Source organism: Maylandia zebra, linkage group LG19, assembly GCF_041146795.1.
Source record: "Maylandia zebra isolate NMK-2024a linkage group LG19, Mzebra_GT3a, whole genome shotgun sequence".
NCBI classification, from domain to species: Eukaryota; Metazoa; Chordata; class Actinopteri; order Cichliformes; family Cichlidae; genus Maylandia; species Maylandia zebra.
The window spans coordinates 29,046,372-29,073,216 of record NC_135185.1 but is presented as its reverse complement, the minus strand read 5'-3'; the positions used below and the strand labels follow the sequence as shown (position 1 = coordinate 29,073,216).

General features: G+C 45.3%; 1 protein-coding gene across 4 annotated transcripts in view; it reads left to right on the top strand.

The window, feature by feature from the left end:
* kif26ab (kinesin family member 26Ab) overlaps positions 1-26,845 on the top strand; it is a 71,000-nt gene that overhangs the window by 26,428 nt on the left and 17,727 nt on the right. For 2 of the 4 annotated variants that reach the window (XM_076877360.1, XM_076877361.1), the window contains exon 4: positions 11,293-11,492. In XM_076877360.1, coding sequence (XP_076733475.1) covers positions 11,293-11,492 — 200 coding nt within the window. Of the gene's footprint in view, positions 1-11,292; positions 11,493-15,541; positions 15,620-25,368; positions 26,244-26,845 lie in introns of those variants that run through there. The other 2 variants (XM_076877362.1, XM_024800484.2) reach the window with 2 other exon arrangements.

Genomic DNA, 26,845 nt, shown 5'->3' with positions numbered 1-26,845 from the left:
CAGCAAACAAAACAGTTTCAGGAGCTTTACCTTAAAAGGTAAATGCTGAGGTTTCTATGTGCACGTTGCCAGGTATTTTGTGGTAAGCAATACGAGGGCATCTTTCTGTGATGACAACCTAAGTGACAAACCTCTGTGACATTCTACACCAGGCGGGTTCAGTGTACAAAGCATACAGCATGTGCTAACATCATCTAGTCCAGGGGTAGGCAACCTTTTTGATGACAAGTGCTATCTAAAATTTCCTCAGAAGTCAATGTGCCATATAATTGCATTAGCAATAAATTTAATAATGCTCTATATTAACAGTTACTGCGCTGAGCGGAGAGCTCCTGAAGCATTTGAAGTGTCGGAATGTGGAAATTTCAACATCGCTTGAAAAAACTGAGAGCTAGCAACGTCCCTCTCACCAGTAGGCTAAGTGATTTTTAGCCAATTACAAGTTGAATCTGGTAGTTGGGGTTGTTAGCTAAGATACCGTCATTAAGAACCAGTACAACTAATGTGTCTATGCGAGCTAATTTGCGATGCGCACCGCTGGCCCGGCCATTTATTTTTTAATGCACCTTCTCAGATTAATTTACTGCGTGTCGTGCACAGGGCTGGACTGGGACAAAAAATCGGCCCGGGCATTTTGATTAGAGACCGGCCCACCAGGTATTACAGGAAAATCCATAAAGCCTTTGAATGAAAACAAACGCTGTTGTGACAGTGATGTACAGTCTTGTTGGTATATATACGATTTCTATACGTTTTACATCAGGTAAAAACTTTGGTTGTAAGATCCAGATTATTATTTTAAATGAGAATAAGAAAGTATTTCTTTGTGCCCCCCTCTCCCTGTTAATGCCCTACCTGGCCCCCTGGCAAAACTTTGCTAGATCCGCCCCTGCACAGTTACCAGCTGTCAGCTACATAGAAAGGGATCCTGGTGTTATTTGTCTCTCAGAAACAGATCATAACTTCCCTTCAACTCATTCATGTCACCTAAAAGATAAACCTGTTTCTCCATCACAACTCTGATGATTCAGTAAGGACATCTCCTGGTTTCATCTTCATGTTTCCCTCTCACCACATATCCAAACCAAGGGCGTAGATTTGGTTTTGGCATTGGTGGGGACAGATGATTCAACCATCGAACCCTGCCCTGTTTCTTTTTTGTTTCCTTTTTGTCTTTGCTTCTTGATAAAAAAGGAGAAATATACTTGCCTACATATCCTATTCTGCATGCTTTTAAACCATTTAAAATCACAATTCATAGTTTTATATGTGAATTATATAATGTTAAATTACTATTAAACAAATGACTGACTAAGTATTTTAGAGTTTAGTTCACTTCAGGCATATTTCATATAAATCAGGTATCATACAAACATAAAAATAGCTTCAAATACAGTCATGACAATAAAAGAATATGACTTTAAGGACTTAACAACATTAGTTCAGTTATAGTGCACCAACATCTCTGATACATTAGCACTAAGGGAACACTGAATGACCTGCTGGTTTTTGTCCATAAAACTACTCATCTAAGATTACCACAAAGTACAAGATCTCTCAGCAAAATTATGCAACATTTTAGGCACTATTGCCCCGATCAAATCAGTGAGCTGGGATGTTTTATTCTAAACATGAACTACTGTTACAGCAACAGACACGAACAACAGACATGTCCCACACAACAACTCAATGTGGACTATGTGAAGGAGCCAAACACAGGCCTTCTCCTCTCGTTAACTGAGATAAACTGCTGGCATATTGGTTTTACATCTATACTGTCCAGTGTCTCCTGGTGGACACACAGCAGCATTGTTTAATCTCATTTGAGTCACTGTTGACCGTAGCCATGTTTTTAGTCTTCTGAGAGCACTGAAGCTTCTTTCAGCCTCAGTACCTGCGTTTTATCCTCAGATTAAAATTATTATTAAGTGCGTGATGTGCCTCAGCTTTGGCCCTGGCTCTTCCCCTCTGACTGCACTAGGACATATTGCCACCTGATAAAATTGATTCGTGCCATATAAAAAGTGAGACATGTCAATTCAGATTCTTTGTCAAATATACACTAATGAATCAATTTACATCAGCAGCCTAACAGTTGTCATGATAATAAATACTAGTTAATCTATAGCACCAAATCATCAGCCAGTCACCTGTGACCTCGCCTCTTCACCTCTGAGCTACAACATGGCAGAGCTGCCTCTGTCACCTGATCAATAACAGTGAGACATTCCACATACATGCAGTCACACATGTGCTTCAAATACACTAATGAACCAACAAGTCATCATCCAATTTCACCTGTGATCTTGTGTCACCATTACTTTCTATCACCTGACAAATAGGACATACATGACAATAAGAATAAAATGTGGAGCTGCTTCAGTGTTTCTGTCACTTTGTGCAGATCTTGACTCATCAGTAATGTTTGTAGGGTGAGTGAGTTTTTAAAACAATTTGTGCAAACTGCACTACAGGGTGGAATATTTGCAAAATCCTGACTATCTCATGATATTTTGTCTAAAAAATTAACCCTATGAATATGTCAGGACCATTAGGATGAAATTATTGTGTCACCAACATTTTAACTTTAGACATATCATTTTAACAGCCTCTGTAAACTAATATACTGGCTTACTTGAGGCTGCTGTTTTCTCTGACACTTTCAATCAAAATTAGAAATGCTGCTCTGAGACTGAGAGAACTAACAGTGCTGCATGTTGTGCAGTTAGTTTCCAAAACACGTTATTCGTGGTTACATACAGTTTTAGACTGATGTGGGCCAAAGCCTAGCATAGCCTGTAACGTTATTGTGACGGACACATTTTATGAGTGAGCTTGACTTTAAGTGACTTACAGGTTTCTTTGAAAAATACTTTCTTATATCCAGGTTCTTCCTTTTTGCTGTCATCCTCCTCTCCTCCTTGCAGGTCCTAGCGGCGCAGGCTTGCCGGCCGCTGCTAAAACTAAACAGAGCTCCTTGAAAGGCACAACCAATCACATTGGCCATATTTGTCACATGATGTAGGACTCCAGTATGGAACGTAATTTAACTCTTTCTTCACAGCTAGGCGAATGAGACGTTGACAGATCGTTTTTTTCTTTCTGTCGGGTTTGTTTTTCTTTACTCAAAGAGATCAAATTATTGGTGGGGACAATTCAATAATCGCTGGATATTGGTGGGGACATGTCCCTTCCGTCCATGCCAAATCTATGCCCTTGATACAAACCGATATCATGACCAGCAGCTTTTACAGCTGTGGCTCCAGCAAACATCAGCTGATACTAGAAATTAATATTAAATAAATTCTAATGATCAAGCTTAAACGCGCTGCTGTTGTTTAGCGCGACATCCGCTGGTTTCCTCTTTCTGGCGCAAAGTGGGCGATAAACAAAGGAGAGACGGGACTTGCTCAGAAATACCGATCAGCTGATCATTGATCAGTTTCATGATTGAATGAGAGAAGAAGAGGCAGCTGACAGCGTAAAGATGCAGAATAACTCCAGCTTTGTGTCTTTTTCATTGTAGCTGAAGTACAGGACAAACTGTGTTCCTTTTCAGCTCAATACCAAACACGTGATGTTTTCTCTGAATGCGGGACGATTCTGTTTTTTACGGCACGGTTGGCAACTCGACTAACGAACCTTATGAATAAAATAAAGTTCACTATCAGTAACATCAAAGCACCCACCCAGCTGTATAGAAACTCCGTCATGCTAGCTAGTACGCAGAGTTATTGTAACTGACTGTAAAAAGTCAGCACAACGAAAATAAACTCCACCTAAACTTGGTTCATATCTGACCCAGAGAGACTGCAGGTCATAACTTGGTAAATGGCCTGCATTTGTATAGCGCTTTTCTAGTCCCTAAGGACCCCAAAGCGCTTCACACTACATTCAGTCATTCACCCATTCACACAGGCGATGGCAAGCTACATTGTAGCCACAGCTGCCCTGGGGCGCACTGACAGAGGCGAGGCTGCCGGACACTGGCGCCACCGGGCCCTCTGACCACCACCAGTAGGCAAACACGGGGTTAGTATCTTGCCCAAGGATATTTGGCATGCAGCCAGGAGGCAGCCTGGGATCGAACCACCGACCTTCTGATTAGTGGCTGACCTGCTCTGCCACCTAAGCTACAGCCACCCCTGAACTTCTTACCTGAAGTTCAGTTCACCTGACACTCGGACCAGCGGCCACCTCAGGTCTCTGCTCCTCCTGCCTCACCTTTCCCTCATCCACCTGGCCTCTTGTGGCAGCCACCACCAAACAGTTATTTTTACACATCTGCCAGCATCTGGCCAATCCACCAACTTTCATTGTTTATACCATTACTAAAAATAAAAATAAAAAAATCATCGGTGGCCAGTCCAGCTATGGTCATGCCATCAGTTAACCCTTCGTGCCAACTGTGGCATGCGTGCCCAGGGTTGATCTCGTCCTTGTACTTTAATATTTTCCATCTATCTATTAGATTACATTAGTCTTGACACAGCCTCTGCCACCACATTAGATCAATTGCTCTGGGCCCCTTTTATCAGCTCCATCACCTAGTGGGGGTGGGGGGTCATAGTTTGGTCCCGCCTTCACTGTTGTGATTGGTGAGGGGGTAGGGACAGGCTTAGGGCGTCGGGGGGTTCCCCGGAGGCATCTTCCTTGGGGGGCTCAACCCGGGGTAGCGGTCACGTCCGGTTGGGGGCTCTGTTGGCTCTCAGGTGACTGTTTCCTCGCGGCTGCGTGCAGCGGGGCTAGGGGAGGGTCTGTGCTGACGGACGTGGGTTACTGACCTGGCAACCTGGCTGCCCCTGGGTGGGTCCGGGATGGGCGTGAGGTTCTGGGGGCGCTCCGTCTCTGGGCTGGGGCCCGGGCCGGGCCTCGGGGGCTTGGGTCCTGGTTGGTGTGTTGCCGGGGTTGTGGGCGGGTGGGTGCATGGGGGCCCGGCCCTGGAGCAGGGTGCCGCCGGTGCGTCGAGCCGCCTGGGGGGCTCTTCAACTGGTGGGGGGGATGGTCACATCTTGCAGGAGCTTTCTTCTCTTCAGGAACTCTCTGCAGGAGGGGGAGATACAGGAGAGGTGGAGGAAGATCTCAGCCTGGGCGTTTACCGTCTTATGTAGTCTGGAAGATGTGTGGATGGTGGGGTGGGTGCAGTTTTCTCTGTGGTGGGGTTGGGTGGACTGTCCAGGGCTCTGTGGAGCCGGGGGGCGCTACTGCACTGGGCCCCGGTCTGATGGGCCTGGGCCCCCCTTCCCTGGTGGGTCGCGGAGGGTGGGAGTGCCTACTGGGGTCAGCGGGGGAGCTGGCCCCAGGGAGGGGTTACCTGCCCCTCCCTTCCTTCCCTCCCCATCTCCAGCTGCCTCCCTCTTCCCGCTCCTCCACAACCACCCACACATGCAGGGCCTTGGAGTGGGGGTATGTCACCAGGGTGCAGAGGAGGCTACCCCCCCCCCCCCCCCCCGTCCCCTTCTGGCTGCCTCTGCCTCAATTTTATCCCACAACTTAGACATTCACATTATTCACACTCTCATTACACATACATATAGGATCTTGGGGGTGGGCACAATCACGGAGTCCAAATCACCATCAGGGTGTATACCTCACCCCTGACGTCGTTGCCCACCTCTCAATTTTAAATACACTTAGTCATTGAGGGCTAGCAGGAGGGACTATGCACTTACCTGCTGCTCTCTGGCAGGTAGCTCCATGCCCTCCTGGGTTTTAATTGCACCTTAGAACACATATGCATCAACACTACAATGAGCGGGTGGAGGGAGGTTTGGAGTCTTCTCCCACCCCCATTCTCTGCGGCCTGCTGGAGCGGGAGGGCTAGTAGGAGGAGTTGGCCGTCCGACTGCGGTCTGGGGTGTGGGGCCTCCCTGCTGCTGCGGAGTCGGGGTGGTCTGCCTCTCCCCACCGCAGGGAAAAGGGTAACACCACCTGGGTCTGGGTGCAATTCCCCCCTCCAGGGGCAAGGGTACCTAGACCCGGTTTGTAGAGTACGCTTGGGGAGTGTGATCGTGTGTACAACGTCTCTTTATGTCTGTCTCCACGTTGGTTGAGTGTGGAGTAAGTGCATATGAGAGCATGAGGGTGGGAATGGATGTTTGTGTCTGTGTGTGCCTGTATGTCTGTGTCTATATGTCAGGTTGGGTGTCAGACGCCACCTCTCTGGGGACACCTCAGGCCCTCCAAGGTTTGGAGGCCTATCTCCACCCACCACCACTTCCCCTGCCGGTGGCGGACTCCCTCAGGTGTCGGTGTGTTGGTGGTTCTTTGTGTCTGGGGGTGGGCGTCCGGGTACACACCGGCTCACTCCTTGGCGGCCGCTTGTCGGGGCCTGGGGCCTGGGGCTCGCTCGGGCCCCTTTGGAGGTGGGGTGCCCCCGGCCTCTCGGCCTGGGGCTCGGTCACTCAGGCACAGCTGGGGGCCGGCGGAGCTCACGGGCGCGTCACTGCAACTCCCCCTGACTTCTGCTCCGCGGCTGCTGGGCGAGCCCTCATCTGGGACTCTCCTCAGCTCTTACTGGAACAGTGGCGCGGCTGCCCCTCTGTTGGTCTTCCATGGTCTCTTGTGTTCTGGGGGCCTCTGGATGTCTGGAGTTTTGATCTCCTCCATACCCGCTTCACACCCTGGAGGACGGGGCTGTGGCCCCCCCACACTCCCTAGCAGATCATTACATGGAGAAACCTTTGGAATGCAAGCGCGCTGATCCACACAGGTATGCACACATGGGTATTCACAGACGCGGACTAAAGCTTTCTTGGCTGCTACCTCAAAGCACACTGTGCGCTGTCTATCTTGCGAGCTGCACAATATCGTTTATTATTTAGTAAATATTGATATCTATGGCTAGCTAGTTTATTGTGATGGTGCTTTGTTTTCTCTATTATTATGTTGCTCTTTGTTGTTTGCTGTCTCCTCTGTTTGTTTTTTTTGTTTGTTTGTTTTTTTTTTTTTTCTCCATACAGGTGACCCAGGAGTTCTTTTTTTTTTTTTCTCTCTCTTCCCCCCCCTTCTCACCGTCTCTTCTCCCCTTTGGTTTTCTTTCTTTCTCTCCCCCTCTTTCTCTCATTCATTCCCCCTGTCCTATTTATTAAAAAAAAAAAAAAAAAAAAAAAATGACAAAGGATGAACTGAAGCTCTGCCATCACGTAATGTCGCATACTGCTGTTTCTGATGTCATTTAAAAAAAAAAAAAAAAAAAAAAAAAAAAATTTTCCATCTGCTTCATAAGCTGTAAATCGTGCCATTTCTGTTTTAGCTGCGCTGATAACTGCAGTCTACTGCAGGTCTTGGCAGTGTTATTCCTTCTTCCTGCTTGAAAAATTAAAGACAGATTTTCAATCCTCCCCTTAATGTCAACAAGTGCCTGTAGAGATGGTTTATGGGAGGCCATCAAAAGCTTTTAACTGCATGTACGCAATCTAGGGCAAATCAAACAGCCTGGCACTGAAGGGAGAGGCAGACTTGTGTTCTCCATCTATGTGTCTAAAAGCAATTAGCGGCCCGTGGAGCCAGGATGAGTTGCTCGGTTTCTGTAGCTGTGGCTGAAGCCTTCCCTGGACAGAGAGAAATGTCCCTTCAGGACATTAAGTTACAAACACAGAAGAAATGGTGTTATTTTCTCAAGCTGGGTTCTTTCATTAAAACCAGATCCTTTAGAATGACAAAAACCCACACACACTCTCGAGGATTGGAGGTTACACAGTGCCGAAAGGCACAAGCTTTAATTCATGATTTCTTCTTAGTTTCTTTGTGAGGAAAGCGTGCAAGAAGCAGAGATGGACTGTGTGTGTTAGACAGAAATTCTTCAGAAAGTGTCAAGCCTGAGGCACTCCCACACACAGACCATTATAGAGCACCTTGACACTCCCATTTGGGAAAAGGCTCTGGTTAACATCTGAAGCTATGTTTGTGGTTGTCTATTGAATTGAAAACTATGTGGCTCCATCTTTATAATTGGCTGGCAGCGGTTCCACTGAATGTAGCTGCCTCGAATTGGGCGAATGAGAAACATGTGCATTTTCTGAAACAGTCTATTGCAAGTCTAAGAGTCGGATGCAAAAACCAAAGTTGACATGCTCCAGCTTCACAGTTGCTCATGTAATCCCTGCTGTTATTGGCAGTTTGAATAAAGATCTTTAAGTAGTTAAGGTAATCCGTGAAATCACATTACTAGGAGTGTGATGCTGCTGCTGCTAACAGCAAAAATTGATTGATCCAAATCTGCATTTCTTCCCTTTGCTCATTTAAATCCACAACCACATGTACACTAATCTGCAAAAACCAAGTGTTCTTGACTCATGAGGGTTTCCGTTGTTGGCCCGGTGGTTGCCTGCTGCCACGGTGTGCTCCATTGCCACCAATTTGAAGCCCAGCAGATGATCTTGGCTTCGGCTGCTTCGGTGCAGCTGGGCTCTGATGGCAATGCGCCACAGAATGAGAGAATGACAAGAGAAGAAAATGATGCAGAAATGAAGGGGAAGGAAATCCCCACTCTTCACAGATTAGGAAAGAATTTGAATGCTGTGCTGTTACACTATATTTTCTGAAAGACACTAGAGAACTTTTAATTATACCGGCACTAAATGAGAAGGTATGTTAGTCCTACATGGTAGGAACTCAGCTTTCGCCTCAGTTGGTTTCTGGTGGTTACAGAAGCCAGCCAGGCACGAAAGCCAGATTAACGCAAGGCCTATTTCGCCTCAGCAGTAATCGTCTGTTGACTCCTGGGATCAAAGGTCACAGAGGAGTCCTGGTAGTCTAGGGTGGAAAAAGAGCTGTCCTACTCTGCTCACTTCACATTTCATAGGAAGCATTCTCCCAAACCCTTTTCACTTATGTGATTCACTTTTTTCCATTATGGTTACTTGCTTTGTCTCGTTTTCCCCCCCTCCTTTTTCTTCCTTTTCTTTCCAAGGCAAAAGGATCAGGGAGGGCTAGGGGTTAAAGGGTGTAAGGCCAGCTCATTACTGACTTTGGGTGCAAACGGCTGAACACACATGGCTCCAGTGACACAGCCTAATTACTTGACCAGGGGATAGATTGTACTTTTCAGCCAGAATCAGGGAAAGTGCAGGTCCAAGGCTACAGAGAGGAATACTATTTGAAAGGCACTGTGCTAAGCTTGAGTGTGTGTGTATGAATGTACATGTCCATTTCAAGGACACGCTGAAACCCCACCTGTGACCAGCTGTCTTGTGTGCTCCTGAAACTGTCTGCTACTTGATTTTTAAACCGGCACTGCACCTACTCAGTCAGTGACAGATTTGATAGGCTGTACACATCTGCTTCCTGTATGGCTGTGCGTGAAGTGCCCTAGTCATACATGACAAAGTGCAGCAGGTCTGCTTCGCTGGTATGCACCAAGCTAACACCAGCATAGTGCGCGGCCTACTACTGTGGTTTGCTTTCAGTGTGCTGCCTGGTTTTTCATGCTTTTAAAGTCAAAACTTTGGAATGCACAGCTTGATATCTGACTTAGCTTCTATGATGAAGCCCCAAGAGAGCAAAAGTAGACCTTTAAAGCAAGGCTATGACTCTAAGATCTGATAACAAGCTCAAAAGGAAGAAAAGGGAAAGTGGGAATTCATGAAGACCAAACACCACAAGGCTACTGTTTGACAAATGGTCAGTGGAGCGTTTCCAGGAAAAGATAATGCAGCCCTGCTTTAATATAGCAGCACATTGTACTGCGTGTACAATGTGCTGTAAAGCTGCGTGTAAAGCTAACAGTAGCAGGAGTCCAAGCAAGAACCAAGCCTGTCATATATGAATGTAACTATGTCCTCACATCCTGATGTATGGCATTCTCATGTCAGGCTTGGCATATAAATAGTGCAGCTGTCAGTGTGTGTAGACAAATGGCAAATGGTGGAAGGCCACACACTTTATAAAAAAGATTGTAAGGGGTGTTATTTTTGTTGCCAAACATGAGTCTAGGGCAAACCCCAATGTGGTAAATATGCAGAGGGCCTGAACTGTGTTTATAATACACTTCCTGTCAAATGGCACTGAGGCTGCTGCCCTGTGTTGGGCTGAATTCAAGGTCAGTGCTGATTACAAAGTGTCGTGTGTCAGTTTTATAAATGTTTTTTTGAATAGCTTCAGCCTTTCTTTAATTTCTGATGCTAAAACCTCAGAGAATGGGTTCTCGTCAGCTAGGATAAACGTGAGGCTTCAGTGGGGATTAACCTTTTGTCTGCATGGTGACTCCAGCTCCAGTGTCGTCTCAGAGTCAGCTTTTGACTTGCATAATTAGCTCTCTGCACGCCATGGCTTGGTGTAACCAAAAGAAGTGGATCACTGAAGATGGAGCTCTTGCTCACCCTTTCTGTGGTCCAGCTTTCCAAAAATCCTGCAGTATTCCCCTCAACTTTAAAAATGAACTTAAAACCTGAGTTCTGAGAGCTAAAAGGTAATACTGCATGTATTTAATTTTTGTTACATGATGCATCTCAAACTCTGCGTGAAGCCTTTTTCATACACAATAAACCAATGGCAGTGCCATTAGATATAGTTAATGTTATTTTTCACAGCTTTATGTTGCAACAGTTTTCACAAAAATCTCGTCAAAACTTCTTCAATCTATTGTTAATTTATTACGCTGCAGACACAACTTAAACTTGTGGAACTGGTTCTAATGCAGAATGTCTTGCTGCAGAAAATAATTAAAAAAATATGAAGACACACAGGTCTATCCTTAAAGGAGTTCATTCATAGATTTGGCATGAGTTGTCAAAGCCGAAGGGTTGAAAGAGATGCGGCATGTCTCAGTTTTGTCCTTTTCGTTTCCAGGGTAAGGTGTGCCATTTAAGCACAGCTCACATGCCTCATAAACATTTAAGCTATGGAACAAATGCCACCTGTACACCACCTGTTGTTACTCCCTGTGAAACTCTCTGAGATAGCTTTACTGAGTCTGCAGGATGAAACGTTCTTCATTCCTGAGGAGTAAAGTGCTAAACTTGCAGGTATAGATATAATCAGGAGCAAAGTGAGGTAAATCGCTAGTGATTTAATTACTAATTAAATGTGGGTTACCACTTAATTACAGTAGGCTGCAGCCAGAGGAACCTTGTAAGTGTTGCCAGAATCAATGAATGGTCCCGCATCCTTGCTGTTCTGTGGGGAGCTATCTTTGGATATTGCTGACTCCCACTAACTGGTACTGGCTGCAGCAGCTGCCCATCCATCTGTGGCAGAGGGGGAGCAAATAAAGTGGAAGGAAGGTGAGCTGAAGTGGTAAAACCATTAAGTGGCGGTTGTGGTCTTATCTCTGTATCTGTGTGTACACAGGCCCATGGGTTGATGGGAAATTCAGACAGGGATGTCACAGCCTTGGAGGCCCCTGTCACCACCATGACCAGCACCAGCGGCAGCACCCTGACGCCCTGCAGACTGAGGAGCTCCAGTCAAGCGGGACTCCCAGCGCCCGTTACCAGTACATCAACCACCGCGTCTCCTTCCTCATCTGCAGCAGCCTCCTTCTTCATTAGGTAAGCACCTCCCCCATGCTGTCAAGTCACTGCATGGTTAATTGAAATGTGTTTGCATACACACCCGCATGCATTCAGTCTTCAGTGAGTTGAAGAGGAGATATGCACAGACTCGCGTGGTCTCATGGTTTTAACCTCCATGTGGGGCACTTATTCACTGGAGATGTTGTTCTTGCCATGCTTGAATTATAGCATGCCTTGGGATACACATCATGGAACTAAATGAACCTTTTAGTTGCAGGCACCAGTGCCCATGAATAGAAAACAGAATTGCATAATTCGATATGAGGAAGGAGTGTCTCACGAAAGGGGTTTAGGTTAAAGCTAGCTATTGTCCTGAGGTATTTTATGTTTAGTTATTTTTTTCTTTGTTTTGCCTCGCCAATTTAAACGGATCTTGCAATTTTCCAGCCATAGACTTACTGGATGCTCCCACAGGTGTAGCGCAGGATGCATTTTTTGTAAAAGCATTTTGGTCCCTGTGTATCCAAGGCTGAAGAAGCCTGTTTTTAAAGCATTGCTTGGCTTTGGTATTGTCGTTGCCCTGGAGAAGACTTCACCCTCTCTGTGCGGGTGCATGGTTGGGGAAATATTGTCAATGACAGATTCCCTGGCAGGCCAGTGCATACATTCCCTGCCTCATCTCTCCAAAAAGTGCTGTGTTGTAATGAGCGTTTCTGAAAGGGAAGCTGGCTAAGAATGATGCATAGGACCATTGACGCTCTGCACCACAGGAGACAGAGAAAACCGGTGAAGGGGCTTGTGGAGTGTGACAGGAAGCCCATGGGGGATCAGTATGTGGCTTAGCTTTTCTTCAAGCATCCCAAATGGAGTTTGTGTTGCCAGCTTTTACAGGGTCCAAGTATATCAGTGGGACCATGAGGTCTTTCCTTTGACTAAGGGGATGTTCCAAATCCTCCACCTAATATGTAACTTCCTGTGTATCTTGCTTCCTGTCGCAGGAGCACGAGGTTTAAACAACAGTGAGGCATGACCTTCTGCTAGACAGGTTAAATTCCTGACATTGATTTATTAACGCTCATGTTTTCTTTGGACTTGAGCTAAAAGAAAAAGATAAGCATAAAGAGCTGCATCTAGCCATTCAGTGTGGACAGGAAAAAAGAGGAAGGTGGACTTGTTCTTTTCCCTGCAACAGGGCCTGGTGGAGCACACGGGGTGTAGAGAGTGCGCTCCACCACCACCTTTTATTTTATCCAAAAGATAATTTGCTGCCAAGAATGTTTTGTTTGACTTGGCTCGCAGAAATACGATAATGATAGGCCAACCTCAAACAGCATTGGGTTCTGCAGATAGAAAAAAATAGGGTGGAGGAGATCCACTGTTCTCCATTTGAAGCACACCCACTTCCTGACCTTCTGCAGCTGTTATCCCTGCAACAGGGATCATCATCAACATCATCGTGAAATCGTTGTTGCTCATTTTTTAAAAACATCATTGTTGTCTGAAACGTAAAACAGTCAAAACAAATTGAGTCATTCAACAATATTTTCCATTTGCTCTGATAGTGGAGCTGCAAAAAAAAGCAGATGAAATTAGCATCCCTCATGTTTTAGACATGATTGAAAACTCAGATCTGATTAGTATTCTGTTTTTGTTCTCCGTAGATACAATTAGTGAGATGCACGTGCAAATCCTTCGAGCCCAGGGTGTAAGACCAGAATAACCAAACAGCAGTTTTTTCTTACCCCAGTGGCGTGGAAACAGCTCCTTGGACACTTGTTTGACATTCACTAACACTATTCCATTCACAGATGAAATTTTAATTAGAATGCAATTAGCCGGAGTCTAGGTGTTCTCGCTAGGCTGTTGGTGAGAGGAAAAGAAAAGCGATTAACAATGTTTAATTTTGCAGCGGAAAAATAAGTCAACCATTCAACTAGTTAAAGAAGCATTTAGTTTAAATATGTCTGGTAAAAACACTGGTTTGATAACAACACAGCATTTGCATCTCCTTAGATGAATTATTTGTGCCTGTGAATTGACTAATTGTGCCTTCAATGTTTTATTATTTTAATTTATTCTAATAGTGTCAACTTTACAACAAGTAAACTTTGATATTTTTATGGTTAGATTGTTCTAAGAGCAGCTTTGCCTCAGATTTCTAGTATATTTTGGGATTTTAAATGTTAAATTCAGTCTCTTCTCGCCACATCCCTAAGACTTATTTAAGTATTTAATGTAATTTATGGACAGATCATTTATTTGATAGACCAGATGATTATGGAAAAGAAGCTACTACTATTAATTTAAGAGACCAAATGACTCATTTGTTCACATGAATTTATTTGATTAACAGCATTACAGAGATGCCTTCCAGGCTATGTAGACAAATGCAAGTCAAAAAAAAAAAATCCAAGTGTAGCTTTTATTCTCTGAATCTTCCCATTCCAAGTCCATCAGCCATTTATATTATCTTGATGCTTCTTTTTCTTCCACTTGCAGAAAATAGTAAAAGTCTTTGATCATCTAATGAATGCTTCTTTCAGGCTTATGTGAAATTCCAGCTCAAAAACAGTTCTTTTGTCCCACTTCCTGTTTCTCGTAATCTTAGGAAATAGCTTGAAACCAAAAGATGACCCCAGGGCCAGTAACGACCAGTTTGCAATTAGACTGACTTTACAGTTGCAGAGAGACAGGAAGAGTCAGGGGTCAAACTCTGACTGGATGGTGTGTGTGTGTGTGCATATCATTATGTGTGTTTGGCTACGTCAGTGTGTTACTTGGGGTAATGAATTTAGAGCCATGTGTTCAGCTGACTACCACGTTAACCACTGATTGTCTTGTGACAGAGCATATGATTAGTGTATTGACACACCGCTGTGTAATGAAACCAGGCGACGCTCACAGCAGGGGCTAGACGGTGCGGCTAACTGCTGCCTCGCACAACCTTCTCCCCATCTTTCTCTTCCATTAACATCTGCTGATTGTGGCAGTGTGTTTATTACACACCAGGCCCATGAGATGAGAGGGGATGCTTGCTCAGTTTGCAGCCAACTTTGATCAGCTGGCAAATTTTGTGTGTAGCAGTATGAGATAGTGTTATCTTACGTTGTTGGGCCCCTGTTTAAGTTTGTCCATCTACCGTCTCTTATCATACCCCAGAGATGGACAATGAAGTCACTCTTAAGATGCAAGGAGATAATGACTAGAGCAGTATAGAGGACCTCAGAGACACGACAGTCGGTGGATGCAGACTTTAGAAGTGGCACGCAGGCTGAAAGGTTGGGATTTGCAGGGGCTGGGCGGACAGCTGTTTGCTGGAATGTGAAGGAGGAAGTGGTTTCATGGTCATCCACCGGTGCCTATAGTTGCTGCCCAGGTGAGTGTTTGTGCACTAATGACTGTGATTGTGCAGAAGGGATCCTCCTGTAATTGTGGCAGCAGGGCCATTTAGCCTCGGCTCTCCTGCACACACACACAAGACTGTGCCTTTGTGTCAGGAACGCTCACTCTGCCCTTCATCCCCTGGCTGCTCTGAGTAACCATAGAAACAAGTCATTAGCTTGTGGGAATAAAATGTAACTGATTTTTCTCTCAAAAGTGAAGATTGGAAATCAGGAAGTTGAAACAGCCCTCTCTACTCCACTGGACTATAATTTAGTCAGAAGAAGAGCATCTCTTCAGTAATGAGTCCTACATGCTGCACAGTGGAAGCGCAGCAGGATGACAAGTAGCTGTTCTTGCTCTGAATAACAGATGACTTGCTGAAGGCCAGTGTCCAGTTATGTTTATTCTGGAGTTTGTGCGAGAAACTGAGCCGGCCTATTCGTTTTGCTTGTAAAAGAGACAGTGATGCAGTTGTATAGAGAGGCTCAGAGCAGACAAAGCAGCTCACTGCTGGCTTTGGTTGGCTGTGCTGTGATCGACAGCAGGGATCTCAGTGAATGACAAATGGGCAGGATAGATTATGTGAACCAGAGGGGTGCACCAAGCACAGCTGATCTGGCCCACATGGCAGGGAGGATAAAGAGTGGGGCAGTAGCAGCTCCTTATAAGTGTTGTCATTCAGACGGTGTGCTCGGGCTGATGCTCCTTTCTGACAGCACTAAGAGCAGGAGACCTGTACCTGTGGAGAAGAATATTGGATTCACTACCATGAGAGTGAAGTAAGCTATTTTGTGCACAGACATCATTGAGCGCACTTGGATATTTGATATTCGTGTGTGTTTGTGTGCGAGAGGTGCCCTGTTTTCTTTCTCTCTTCCCCTCCCCTCTCACCCCTTTCTCTCTCTTTCTCACTCTCCCCCTCTCAATTTATCTTTCTTTGTGTGGCACACGCTCTTTTCCGCTCTGTGGAATGTGCAGTTTTGTGCAGTTGGAGTTGGACTGTCTGATCCCTGGAGGTGAGAGGCTAATGGTTTTGTTGTCAAGCCAGAGCGAGATGGATTCCACCACGAGAGCAGGAGTGTATAGCATGTGTAACATACTGTAGAAACCTTGGCTCCATTTTGAGAAAGTAGCCACAGTGGAGCTGAAATGTTAATACTACCTCTGTCTCCGGAGTCTGACAAATGAGAATTGATTCATATCAATCTGTTGAATCTGAGCAACACATGCCCAGGGCAGCGAATGGCTCATCAGAAGTATTGAGTGGGTGGTAGCTGGGATGGTTGAGCTGCTCTCTGGTATTTGTCTTTGTTTACTGTTGGATAAAACACCAGCTGGTATTTTCCTGCCATAATCTGGCTGATGGGACTAATGGCTGCCTCTGTGCAGCGGCGGACCCAGTGGCAGCTGAGGCCACAAAAGGGCTGGGGCTCAGTAGATAAACCCAGGTGTGAACCTGTGAACCAAGGCCTGTCGGGCACCATCAAGGCTGAGGTGTTGATGGAGATCCTGCCTGGCCTCGGAGCCTCGGGCATCTGTGTCGAGTAGATACATCTCACTACCCACATCCACCTTCTCATCCACCCGCAAAAAGCAAAATGCCGCTCCACTCTGACTCATAATCCTCCATCGTTCTCAGGTAACAGAAAATTTGTCTTTTGATATAAAGACTGACATAGAGAAAACCGTGTTCAGCCTCGGTGGATATTAGAAATGAATAGAAGTACTGATTTGCATTTGCAGATTCCCTCTCACTCTCTGGGCATCTGTGTCTTCCCTGGGATATGATAACATGGTGTGATAGTGCTGTGCCCCCTGCAGCAGCAGACTGATGTGCTGTGGTGTGGTGGGCAACACAGAGTCACTTGTGCCTGTCATTATAAATGGCAAACAGCTCCACTGAAAGAAAAGCAAAGGGTTTGTCCCTGCCTTCGTGGTAGCCTGATGCCTTTTCCCTCCCCAATATGCCAAATAAATCCCTGAGTCAGGAAGTCTGTCTGGCCCACTCACATAGCCTGCAGGGGGGCAGTTAAAGTGGGAGGGGGGTGACAAACAAAGAGCTGAAGTGCTGACTCAAGTCTGTGTGCTCACCCTGGGTCCACGTGTCCTAAGCCCTGGGGGAGAGGGGAAAGCGCTGCCATCCTCGCCTGACAGATTGATAACATACATGAATAAATGTGGAGCATAGACCTCTGTCCTGCAGGCTTCTCACTTAACACTGGGCTTCTTTTGTCACTCAGGATGATGACAGAGACAATAAATAAGGTTTAATTGTGTGCGATTGCTTCACGTGGGCAGGGTGAGGTCACGCTCCCAGCATCAATCCATTTCCGTCTCTGTTTGCCTGCCCACGTCCAGCATTCCCCATTTAACGGCATGTTTCTGATAACTGCCCACTGGGCTCCGTGATCAGCGCATTAGCGTTTAGTTATCGCGTTAGACTAAATTCTCTCACCCTCAGCCTGTTGAATGGATATTATGCATCGTGCCTGTAGGGGCTGAGGGATGCCATCTAAACCTCTTTAGTGCACCTCAGTGAAAAGTGTCATGCAAATGGAGTCTATTATCTCTGTCATTACAACCACTTTCTCTTTAACATTGTGGGTGTGAGACACTGAGTGAGAGTATGGAGGAATGAGAAAGAGTAAACTGCAATAGCTGGTGGCAGGGAATATATGTTGAGGAATTTTATGACCTATTGTGTGCAGTTGTAGAGTGACGCCCGTGGCCTCATGAGCTCCCACAAGTGCCTTTTTTTGCCTCAGAATCCAAGGAAACAAGGAAGGCTCCTAGTGGGGTTTCTCAGGCATCACAATGCTCAGCCACACCACAGACTTCTATTCAACATGAATAACTAATATCTGCCTAAACACTGGTTGTAGGTTGACTTCCCCATGTGCTAGAGCTTTATTTTGTTGTGAAACACATAAATATTATATGCACAGCACCACCTTGCACCCGCCGTCCTTCGATAAGTCAATTGTGAGGCGCTAGCTTTCCCTGGATGTAGCTCGGATTACCACTGAGGATAAGGGCATTGTTAGGACAGGTTTCCCTCATTACCCACAGCCCTAGTAGCTGAATCATTTCATTCCGATAACACTGTCTTTTTTATTTTAATCTCCATCTATATGTAGCTTGGCTCCAGGAGGTTGAAAGGGTTCACATGGGTTGATGGTAGCTGTGGGGAATTTAAAACAAGTAACAATGGGGCTTGTAAGAAAAATTAAACATAAAAAATATTGCTGACAGTTTATTATCAGGACATTTTCAGTATTAACTTCTGGCTTCACTATAGTCTGCAGCAGTTAATGCAAAATAAGCTACATTAAAACAGGATGGATGCCTAATGGTCCTTCTAGTACATCGCCTATGTTTTATTTGCTCCACAGTCTACTTCTTAGTGGAGAATTATGAAGATTAAGAGTAATTGTAAAGGATATTGTGCCCCACCTTTTCATGTCCACTTATGTATGAGACAAGCGAGCGGCTTGGACGTGCAAAACCACCGTATCAAATTAAAAGCTGCGAGGACGGTTGATCTCCCCTGTGTTTCTGTCACTGTTTTCTACATGCACGTCGTCTTGAATGGAGAGGATTATAGCCTATAATCGGTTCACGACCCAGCGCATGAGAGCCAGCTGTGGTGTGCTAAAATCCCCTTTTCCCCATACGCTCTATGAGAACCAGCAAGTGTAGCTGTGTGTGTTTCGGTGACTCAGTTTATCAGTATGTGATACAGGATAAACTGCTTAATTTGAATAATGTGGCTGCAGTCGCTGGCATTTTGGTGGCTTTTCTCAGCCACGCGGTTTCTTTGCTTTCCCTGCTTTTATTTTCAGATTGGTCTCCACTTTTCATTTGATTTACGTGGTCTTTCATGACAGTACTGCCCATTTCACCTGATTTGGACCTTTTCTGGTTTTAGTTGGGTTACCAGTTGACCAGAATATAGATGAAAGATTAGGAAACACATGTAAGACCTCCCCTCCCCCTGCTTTCTGTCTCGCCAGGCCGCCCACTGATTAATCACTCCCAAATGTTCTCATCAGCCTGTGGGCCTGTTTGTTGTGATAGCCTCTGTGTGGGAAAGTACAAATAAATAATAGCTAGGTGTCTTACTCTGGCAGCAAATGATTAATGAAGTGGAGAAGTGATCCAGAAGTACTTTTTCCCCCGTTGCCCGTCCCTCCCAAAGTTATCACGCTCTCACGTTAGTTTCCCCTCTGACAGCATTAAGCTACAGGGGCATAATATTTGATTGAGGAATTGTCTCGTAATTGTCTGATAGCAGGCCTCATTTGTTGCTTGTCTATCAAATATCCTGCTTCTAAAAAAGCACCGAAGCGATTTCCGAGACAGGAAACGTCACTCAGTCAGTGATAACTTCATGTGTGTTCCAAAAGTTGTGTTTGTGTGCCCTGAGTGCAACAGCCTACCTGATGTTTTGAAGGCAAGACGTGGGTGGGATGACGGGTGAATCGCAGTTCAACATGTGAAAATGTGGAGTTATTCCAGATTCTCTGCAGCCTGGGAGAGGAGCATAGCAAAATACCTGGAGCGCTGTCTGAGGAGCAGAGAGAAAATGCTCTGGAAGAGATGAAAGCAGCTGTTAATCTTTGTCAGCAGTGCCAGAGGTGGGGAGACTGCAGTCGGTGGAGCAGGGATGAACATGTCTTCATTATCATCTGTCACCCATCAGCTGAAAAGTGAATGTTCTTCCAAAGACTTTTACTTTTGCTGCATGAACCAGTTTTGACACATTAGCGGAGCATTTTACTGACGCTGCATTTTTGGAAACCTCTTGTAAACAATTTAGAGTCAATTGTTAGAGATTTTTGTTGGATGACCTTTGAATTTCAATGCAGTTATTTCCAGTTATTTCCACAAAGGAGTTTAATTGGCTCATTTATCCAAATGACTAACAAACATGTCCTGCAGAGCTAAAGCCTGTGCTTTCTTCACCTCGTCATGGCCCAGTGTTCAAGCTAGTTAAGGCCATATTTGCAAGACTTGATCCTCAATGTTACAAGGAACAATAAAGTGAAAGTAAATGCAACAATACCCTACCATTTTCCTTCCTTTGCTCATCTTAAGCCTTCCTTAAGACCCTAGCTTGGCAACAGAGTTTTGCGGCCTTTCACTCCGGGGTTGAGGTGAATTAGTGGGTGTGTGACTGTGCAGGGTGTCTGGAGACACAATACTTAATATTCAGCGTGTTAAACACAAAAACCCTGTGTGTTTGTCTGCCAAAAATATTCCCACCTCTCTTTAACCTTATTGGCAATGGCACAGAGCGCCTTCTCTGTACCGCAGTGGGATAGTGAGGGTCTACTGGCATGAGCCAGTTCTTCTTGATCTGACATCCAAAAGCACAGGAGCCAAATCAGACAAATCATAGTTTCTTCTTTTTCTCAACAAAATCAGAGTAAAAAGAAGTTCTTTTTACGTCTGCGCTGATACAAGCCACTTCTTAAATTTGTGTTGTTTACCCTCATGTACTGAATCACCAAACCAGGTTTTCTTGAATATTGATGAGTTTTTTCACTTTCTGGGCCAACTGTTCCATTTATTTTTGGCCGACTGGGAATTCCCATCTTTGGGAATAAAGTAATTCCAAGATGGCTGTGGCATACCCCCACCAATCATTTTTTCCCCTGTTTCTTTCTCAGGCAGAAAATGATTTACCTCCTCATGGACAGCGCTTCACTGGCACAGAGCCAGGCCCACTGATCGAAGAGAGGACTTGGCTCTACAGCCTGCTGCTCCCTCCCTCGCTCTCCGTCTTTCTTCCTTCCTTCCTTACGCTTCCTCTGCAGCTTTCTCTTACTTACTATCCCCCCAATTCATTTTTTAACGCCTTCCTCACCTCTACAGTGCTTTTCCCTCCATTTACCACTCAGAATCCCTTTCTTCCCCTGTGTTCCAAATGATCCCCTGTTATTCAAGCAATTCTCCAGAGGATACCCTAATCCCTTGTTTTCCAGCTCAGTCCACAGACCGGTTGAAAAGAGTTCTAAGGAGATTGCAACAAAACAGGTTTACAACCTCCGGGAAGAATTTGGGATTTTATTTACGGAAAGCTGCACTTCTTTTTCTTCTTCTGACAGGAAACCTCCCTGAATCCACATTATGATACAAATGCGACAAGTCAATTGCAAAAAGGCGACATCAGTTTTTGTGCGGAATCCTTTCTTTTCTGTGATGACGCATTGTATCCACAGATGTTACATGAATGCTTTTGGCCTTACTTAATTGGCTGCAGATTGGTGCAGTGAAGATGCTCAGCCTTGGGCCGTCAGCAGTCAGCGCACAAATAATGATCCATCTGATATTCTGTGTCCAAGGCCAGATGCTAAGCAGGAACAAAAGGCTTGTTGAACACCTTGTTGGAACAAAGAGCTTTCCTGAAAAGCGTCGGTCCGATAGGTTTGGAGTGTGCCGTGCAGGGTATCACTCAGCTAACTGGACATTGCATTCATTGCTGTCTGGTTTTGCTGGGATTCGTTTATCTATTTCTGAGGATTTATAGAAAGTCTATAAATCTTAGCCTGGAGGTGTTTGGCCACTTCCAGCAAACTGCTGCTGTGTAAGCCAATACAGCACAGAGGAGCTCTACCTTCAGTATACTATTAAAACAGCCAAGCAGGAGAAAGCAGCCTCGCAGTCAGTTGAAAGCTTCAGAGCTTTGGATTGATAAGATTTAACTGACAGCCCGATAAGCCTGATAGTTCTCTCTTCCATTTTAATGTACCTGGGGCTGCCAAAGGAGTGAGGAAACACATTTTTCAAAACTACTGGAAAGATCTTGGTTTGGAAAGATGCTCATCTGAATCTGAATCTGAACGATAAGATAACCATGCTGAACAGAGGAGAATGTCTGTTCCCGTAGCTCCAGGTGGGAGCTTTTTTTCCTTTTTTTAGCAGCGTCTGTAAAATAAAATAGCATATTTTTGTGCTACAGTTACATTTTTTTAAAACCATATTCGGCATTAATTTCAGTGTCCATGCTGCTGTAGCCTCAGGCAGTTGTTTTGAGTGATTTAGGATAAGAGGGAGGAAGTGAGAAAAACTAAATGAATGTTTATACCAGAGGTCTTTTAATTGCAGGGAGACTTTAGAAAGAAAACGGGCTCATTATCAGACTAAACGTCTGTGCCACACAGGAGGCTCTGTCATCTATTCAACAGCCAGCTCTAAAGCGTTCTCCCCATATGTTCAGTGCTGCGTCTCAGGTAACCCAACTATGTCTCTGTGGGGCAGCTGTGACTCAGGGAGTGGAGCAGGTTATCCACTAAACAGAGGCTTGTGCTTCATTTATTGGCTTTTCCGCCCGCGACCTTTGGTGTGTCTTTGCACAAGATACTGATTCCCCAAAATGGTCCCTTAGTTACATATTTATGTAAAGCACAAGTGCTATATGTATGAATGATGCTTGTAATGCTTTAAGTATTCAGCAAGGCTAGAGGTATATAAATAAAGTCCATAGACCATTTCTCTGGTTAGTTTAAGAACCTACCTTATATGACCACCCGAGCTTTTAGTGTTAGGTTAATGCGTATGTTTATACTCCACATCTGAAAGATGGTGACACTTACAGCTTCACAGGGCAGTCAAAGGGTCTTTTCTAATCCTCTGAAATACAGCTACAACGGATGAACTCTCAGGAAGCTTTTATGGCATGGAAGCATTTGTCTCATTTAATGATCGGCATCCTGACCTTGTTAGTAAATCTTGTCTGGGTGGGCATTCTCGCTGCCAGCGCTGGTTGGCAGAGGATGACATCACCTCCTCTCGTCTGCACACCGTATGAATGTGTGTGTATGCATGTGTGTGTGTTCACAGGCTGATGTCATGGTCACTTAATCACTGCCAAAGTTTAACGAAGGCTGGGTCAGGCTGTGGGTGACCTGGGACCGCGAGGCCAGTGCAGAGATGCAGATTTGCGTTAATCCTACCTAAAATTTGGCAAAGAGAAAACCACACAGCGATGTCTGCCTGCACACAAAACTTCGGTCTGGTGCTCTTGCTTTAACAGAACTAAGTCTGTATTTCTCCTACAGACAGTAGATTTATGTTATACCCCCACACCTTTGGGGCAGAGAGCTGTTTGATCATGTCAAGGGCAGCCCATCAATAAGACAGCCTGTACTGGTTTTAGCTCTGGGGAGGTTTCCTAATGATTATCTTTTGACTCAAAAACACAGTACCTGCTCTGATATAGATCAACAGACATCCAGCCCAGTCAGTCATGACCATCTGCTGATTTGGCATTTATGGTGAGGGCAAAATACTCAGTATATACAACAGCAACATGGCTATACCGGCTTCAACTAAAGAGAAAGTCTCACAAATGCCGTCACTGGTATGGGGTAAATTCTCAGTGTCTCTAGCAACCAGTGAGCGAGTGAACTCATTGTGCCGTAGTCATTATCACTGCATGGTGTTGAAGCTGGCTGTAGCCCCAGTACTCCCATCTCCCATTCGTGAAGAGCTATGCCAGCCTGCTAATCAGCAGCAGTGGGAGACTCGCTGTGGGTGGGGTGGCGCGGGTAAAGCAGTCTCATATCAGACTGAGTGATCTGATCCGCGCATGAATGGCCAGAGCAGCCTTATCTTGTCTGCAGAGGGGGAAAAAAGGAGATTCACAGAAAGGAAGTGTCAAGGATAGTAAATGCGGCCAACATGGTAATTAACCACAGAAAAGAGGTACCTAAAGAGCTGTATAGCTGGCGTGGAGAACAGAGACAAATTTGTACAAACAAGCTAATGGGCGCACCAACTAATGTCTCTCTGGGTCAGAGGAATTTCTCTTGTTAATTTGACAAAGCAAAGAAAAAAGGCTGGGAACATTATTGACAGGCTACAGTGAAGCTTTGAATCTAGTCAGAAAATACAGCCTAACCATTCTTTCTCTGTCGTGCCACCATTGACCACCTCCGCTCCTCCCTCGCTCTCACTCCCTCCTTAGGTAAAGGATGAAATCTACATGTCCTTTCTCGAACAAAGGCACCGGGAGACCTTTTCATTTAAAGGGTTCTTGATTTTACATCTGTCTTGCTTCAGCTCATTTATATATATTACTCTGATTATCTGTCCCTAAGGTCTGTTCATAAGAAGACAGTGATGGAGCTGAAAGACTATCAGGATAGTTCCAACTGTGGCTGTCCCCTATTTTTATGTCAGTTTGATGTATAACAGTGAAAAGCACACTGGTGGTAGCAGCAGTAGGGATGAGAATAATTACCGGTTGCACTGTCAGAGTGACCAATGCCGACATTAGTATTGTCTTTTACTCATCATCTGTTGCCAATCATTGCTCAAAGGGATTCGATGGTGGTGAAGCATGTAGAACTCTGTTAGGAGACAGTCCTAGCACTTTAAAATAAGCCCACCTCAGAAAAGCAAACACTGCAGAAAAGCAAAGGTAACCATGCTATGGAAGGGCAGAAAGGGAAGAAGGAAAAGGTTATGTGATATATCAAACAGCTTTATTACTGTACGAAAAATGTAGGTGGTGTTGGTTTTATTGTTTGCCTTCAAATTTAATCCAGCAGAGTTCATATAAGGGGCACTGTGTCAGAAGGAGAGGAGCCGATAGAGCTTTGTGCTGCATGTACTTTCATCTGGCAAGTCTCACACCCACTCTGTTTGCCGATATGTTGTAGTAGGCACTCTGCAGCCAAAGTAGCAGCCTTTCAAACAAGACTGGCTGGTTGGGGGGGCTGAGAGGGCTTACTGGTAAATTGGCAGCCCAGGGAATACAGGGTACTCTCACCCCAGCGCTCACCCACTCACATGCTTTCATTCCCCTTTTTACCCTTGACCATTGACTGACTGCATTCTCTCTTAGTGGCCAGCATAAATCTGCCTTTCTAAGAAGTCATTTGTTCATTGTCTGTCCTCTTTTTTTGTTTTTGTTTTTTTTTAATCTCCCTCAGCTTTCCAGTTTAGTCAGAGCATCATTCATTGAAGAAATCCATTTTTCTCCTCTTAAGTACATCCTTCCTTATCCTGTCCCGCTCCTTATGATTAATACCGCTCTCATTCTTCCGGCTAATTACATCTGTTAGCAACGACAAAAAATAAATAAAATAATACAAATATGTAGTGTACACATGCTACCCCAAAAACACAGGAACACACATGTACTCTCGGGCTCATGGATGCATACACTGTAGGCATACTAACCAAATCTGTTTGAAGTGTGGGACCCTAAAAGAAGAGAGGGCTCCTGCATGCATTAACTATTCATGTGACGTGTGGTGGGGTGCATGCATGTGTGTTTGTGCAGAAGGCTGAATGAGACAGTGAGTGTGTGTGTGCGTGTGGGTAGAGAAAGAGAGAGAGAGAAAGAGAGCACTCGCAAATTGCGCCGCAAGCAGCCAGCAATCGAGCGCTGACACCTCGTCTGGCAGTCGGAGGGAAAAGGGGCTGGGCTGAGGAAAGAAAGGGAGAGAGAGAGGGAGAGGTGGGAGGCAGGGAGAGAGGAGGGAATGTATGTGTGTGTGTGGATGTGTGTGTGTGAGAGAGAGAGCCAGGGAAAGAGAAATAGAGAGAGACACGGCAGGACAGCTGCCAGAATTTCTCCGATTGCAGGAGAAGGACTAAGAGGTGGAACAGGAGCAGGAATTCTTCTCATTCTCAGCTACTCAAGGAAATCTTGCAGCCCAGCCAGGAGCGCTGATTATTTTCCCTGCCTTCTGCCTGTAAGCAGTAGAGCGTCTGGGAAGGACCGAGGCATAAGGATCTGTAACCACTCACAGCAGACAAGTACGGTGGATTAACTGGATGAGGGGAAAAAAGCAGCCTATGGGATGACTGAAGAATTGGATGCGAAGAAAAAGTAAAACTGAGTCGGAGGACAAGCCAAGTTTCTGCGGTTTCTGAACTGCGTCTGAACTTTTGCAGGTGAAGGAGACACGCAAGGAGTTAGAGATGCTTTCGTAGTGCATGAACACAGGAGGTGCACATCCTCATCCTAACCTCGTCCTCACCTTCTCTTAAGAAACTCTCTGGATTACACCTTCACTGCGCACCTACTGGTTTTCCTGAAGGGCACTCATCCTGCCTGCCCACCTCCACCCAGCCCCACCTGCCGCTTGTTCCATTCAGTTACTATGACGCCCACGCCTCCCACTCGTCGCTCTCCCTCTGCCCCACGAGCTTCTCACAAGCCTCTGTGAAATTAAGTGGAACGTTGATGATCGTAGCGAAAAGGACCTCTGTGCCTTGAGTAGCAAGCAACCCCACCTCGCTGTGTCATTGCTGAGTGTGCCGGCGTAGCAAATGTGCAAATAATGGAGAAAAGTGACAACACGGACAAGGACAGCAAAGTTGAACTCTATCAGTTGCCTGTTTTTTGACTATGAGCATAAACTAGATAATGGATTGGAAAGAGCTGTAAGTATCTCACAATGTGTGCATGTCGGGGGGGGGAAGCTTTGGCTCACTTTTCTAACATTCAACAGAATTCATAAAGCATGAGTGTATGTTCAAGTGTTTTCGGGCTTCACTTCCTCATACATATAGAGTCTCCTTTGAGCATTTTAGAGAAAGTTGTGAAGGAAAACAGCTTCATTAGCATTGAGATTGAGTGAACAGGTGGACAAGCTGTTGTGGGCAAAGAAATCTGAGCCTCTCTTCACTGCCTCTCTCTCTTTTTTTCCAATGACTGATCATATAGTTGTGTAAGGAGAGGAGAGAGAAATGAGAGGACGTGGGAGGGAGAGGTGGGGAGAGACAAGCAGTTTACCTGTGTACGTGTGACTGTGTTGAAAAAAACAAAGCCCTAGCATAATCATCCCTCACCTTCCATTCATGAACATGTGCACTGATTGTCATTGTGTTGCATGAATTAAAGCTCAAGGTTACAATCGCAGCTTTGGGCCTTGAACGCTACTCGCTGGTCAAAACAATTATAAATGAAGTGGAGTGGCTTTTTTTCTATGCTACTCTGTGGGTGCTGCTTGATTTCTGTCTAAACTCAAAGAGAAGAGAGAATG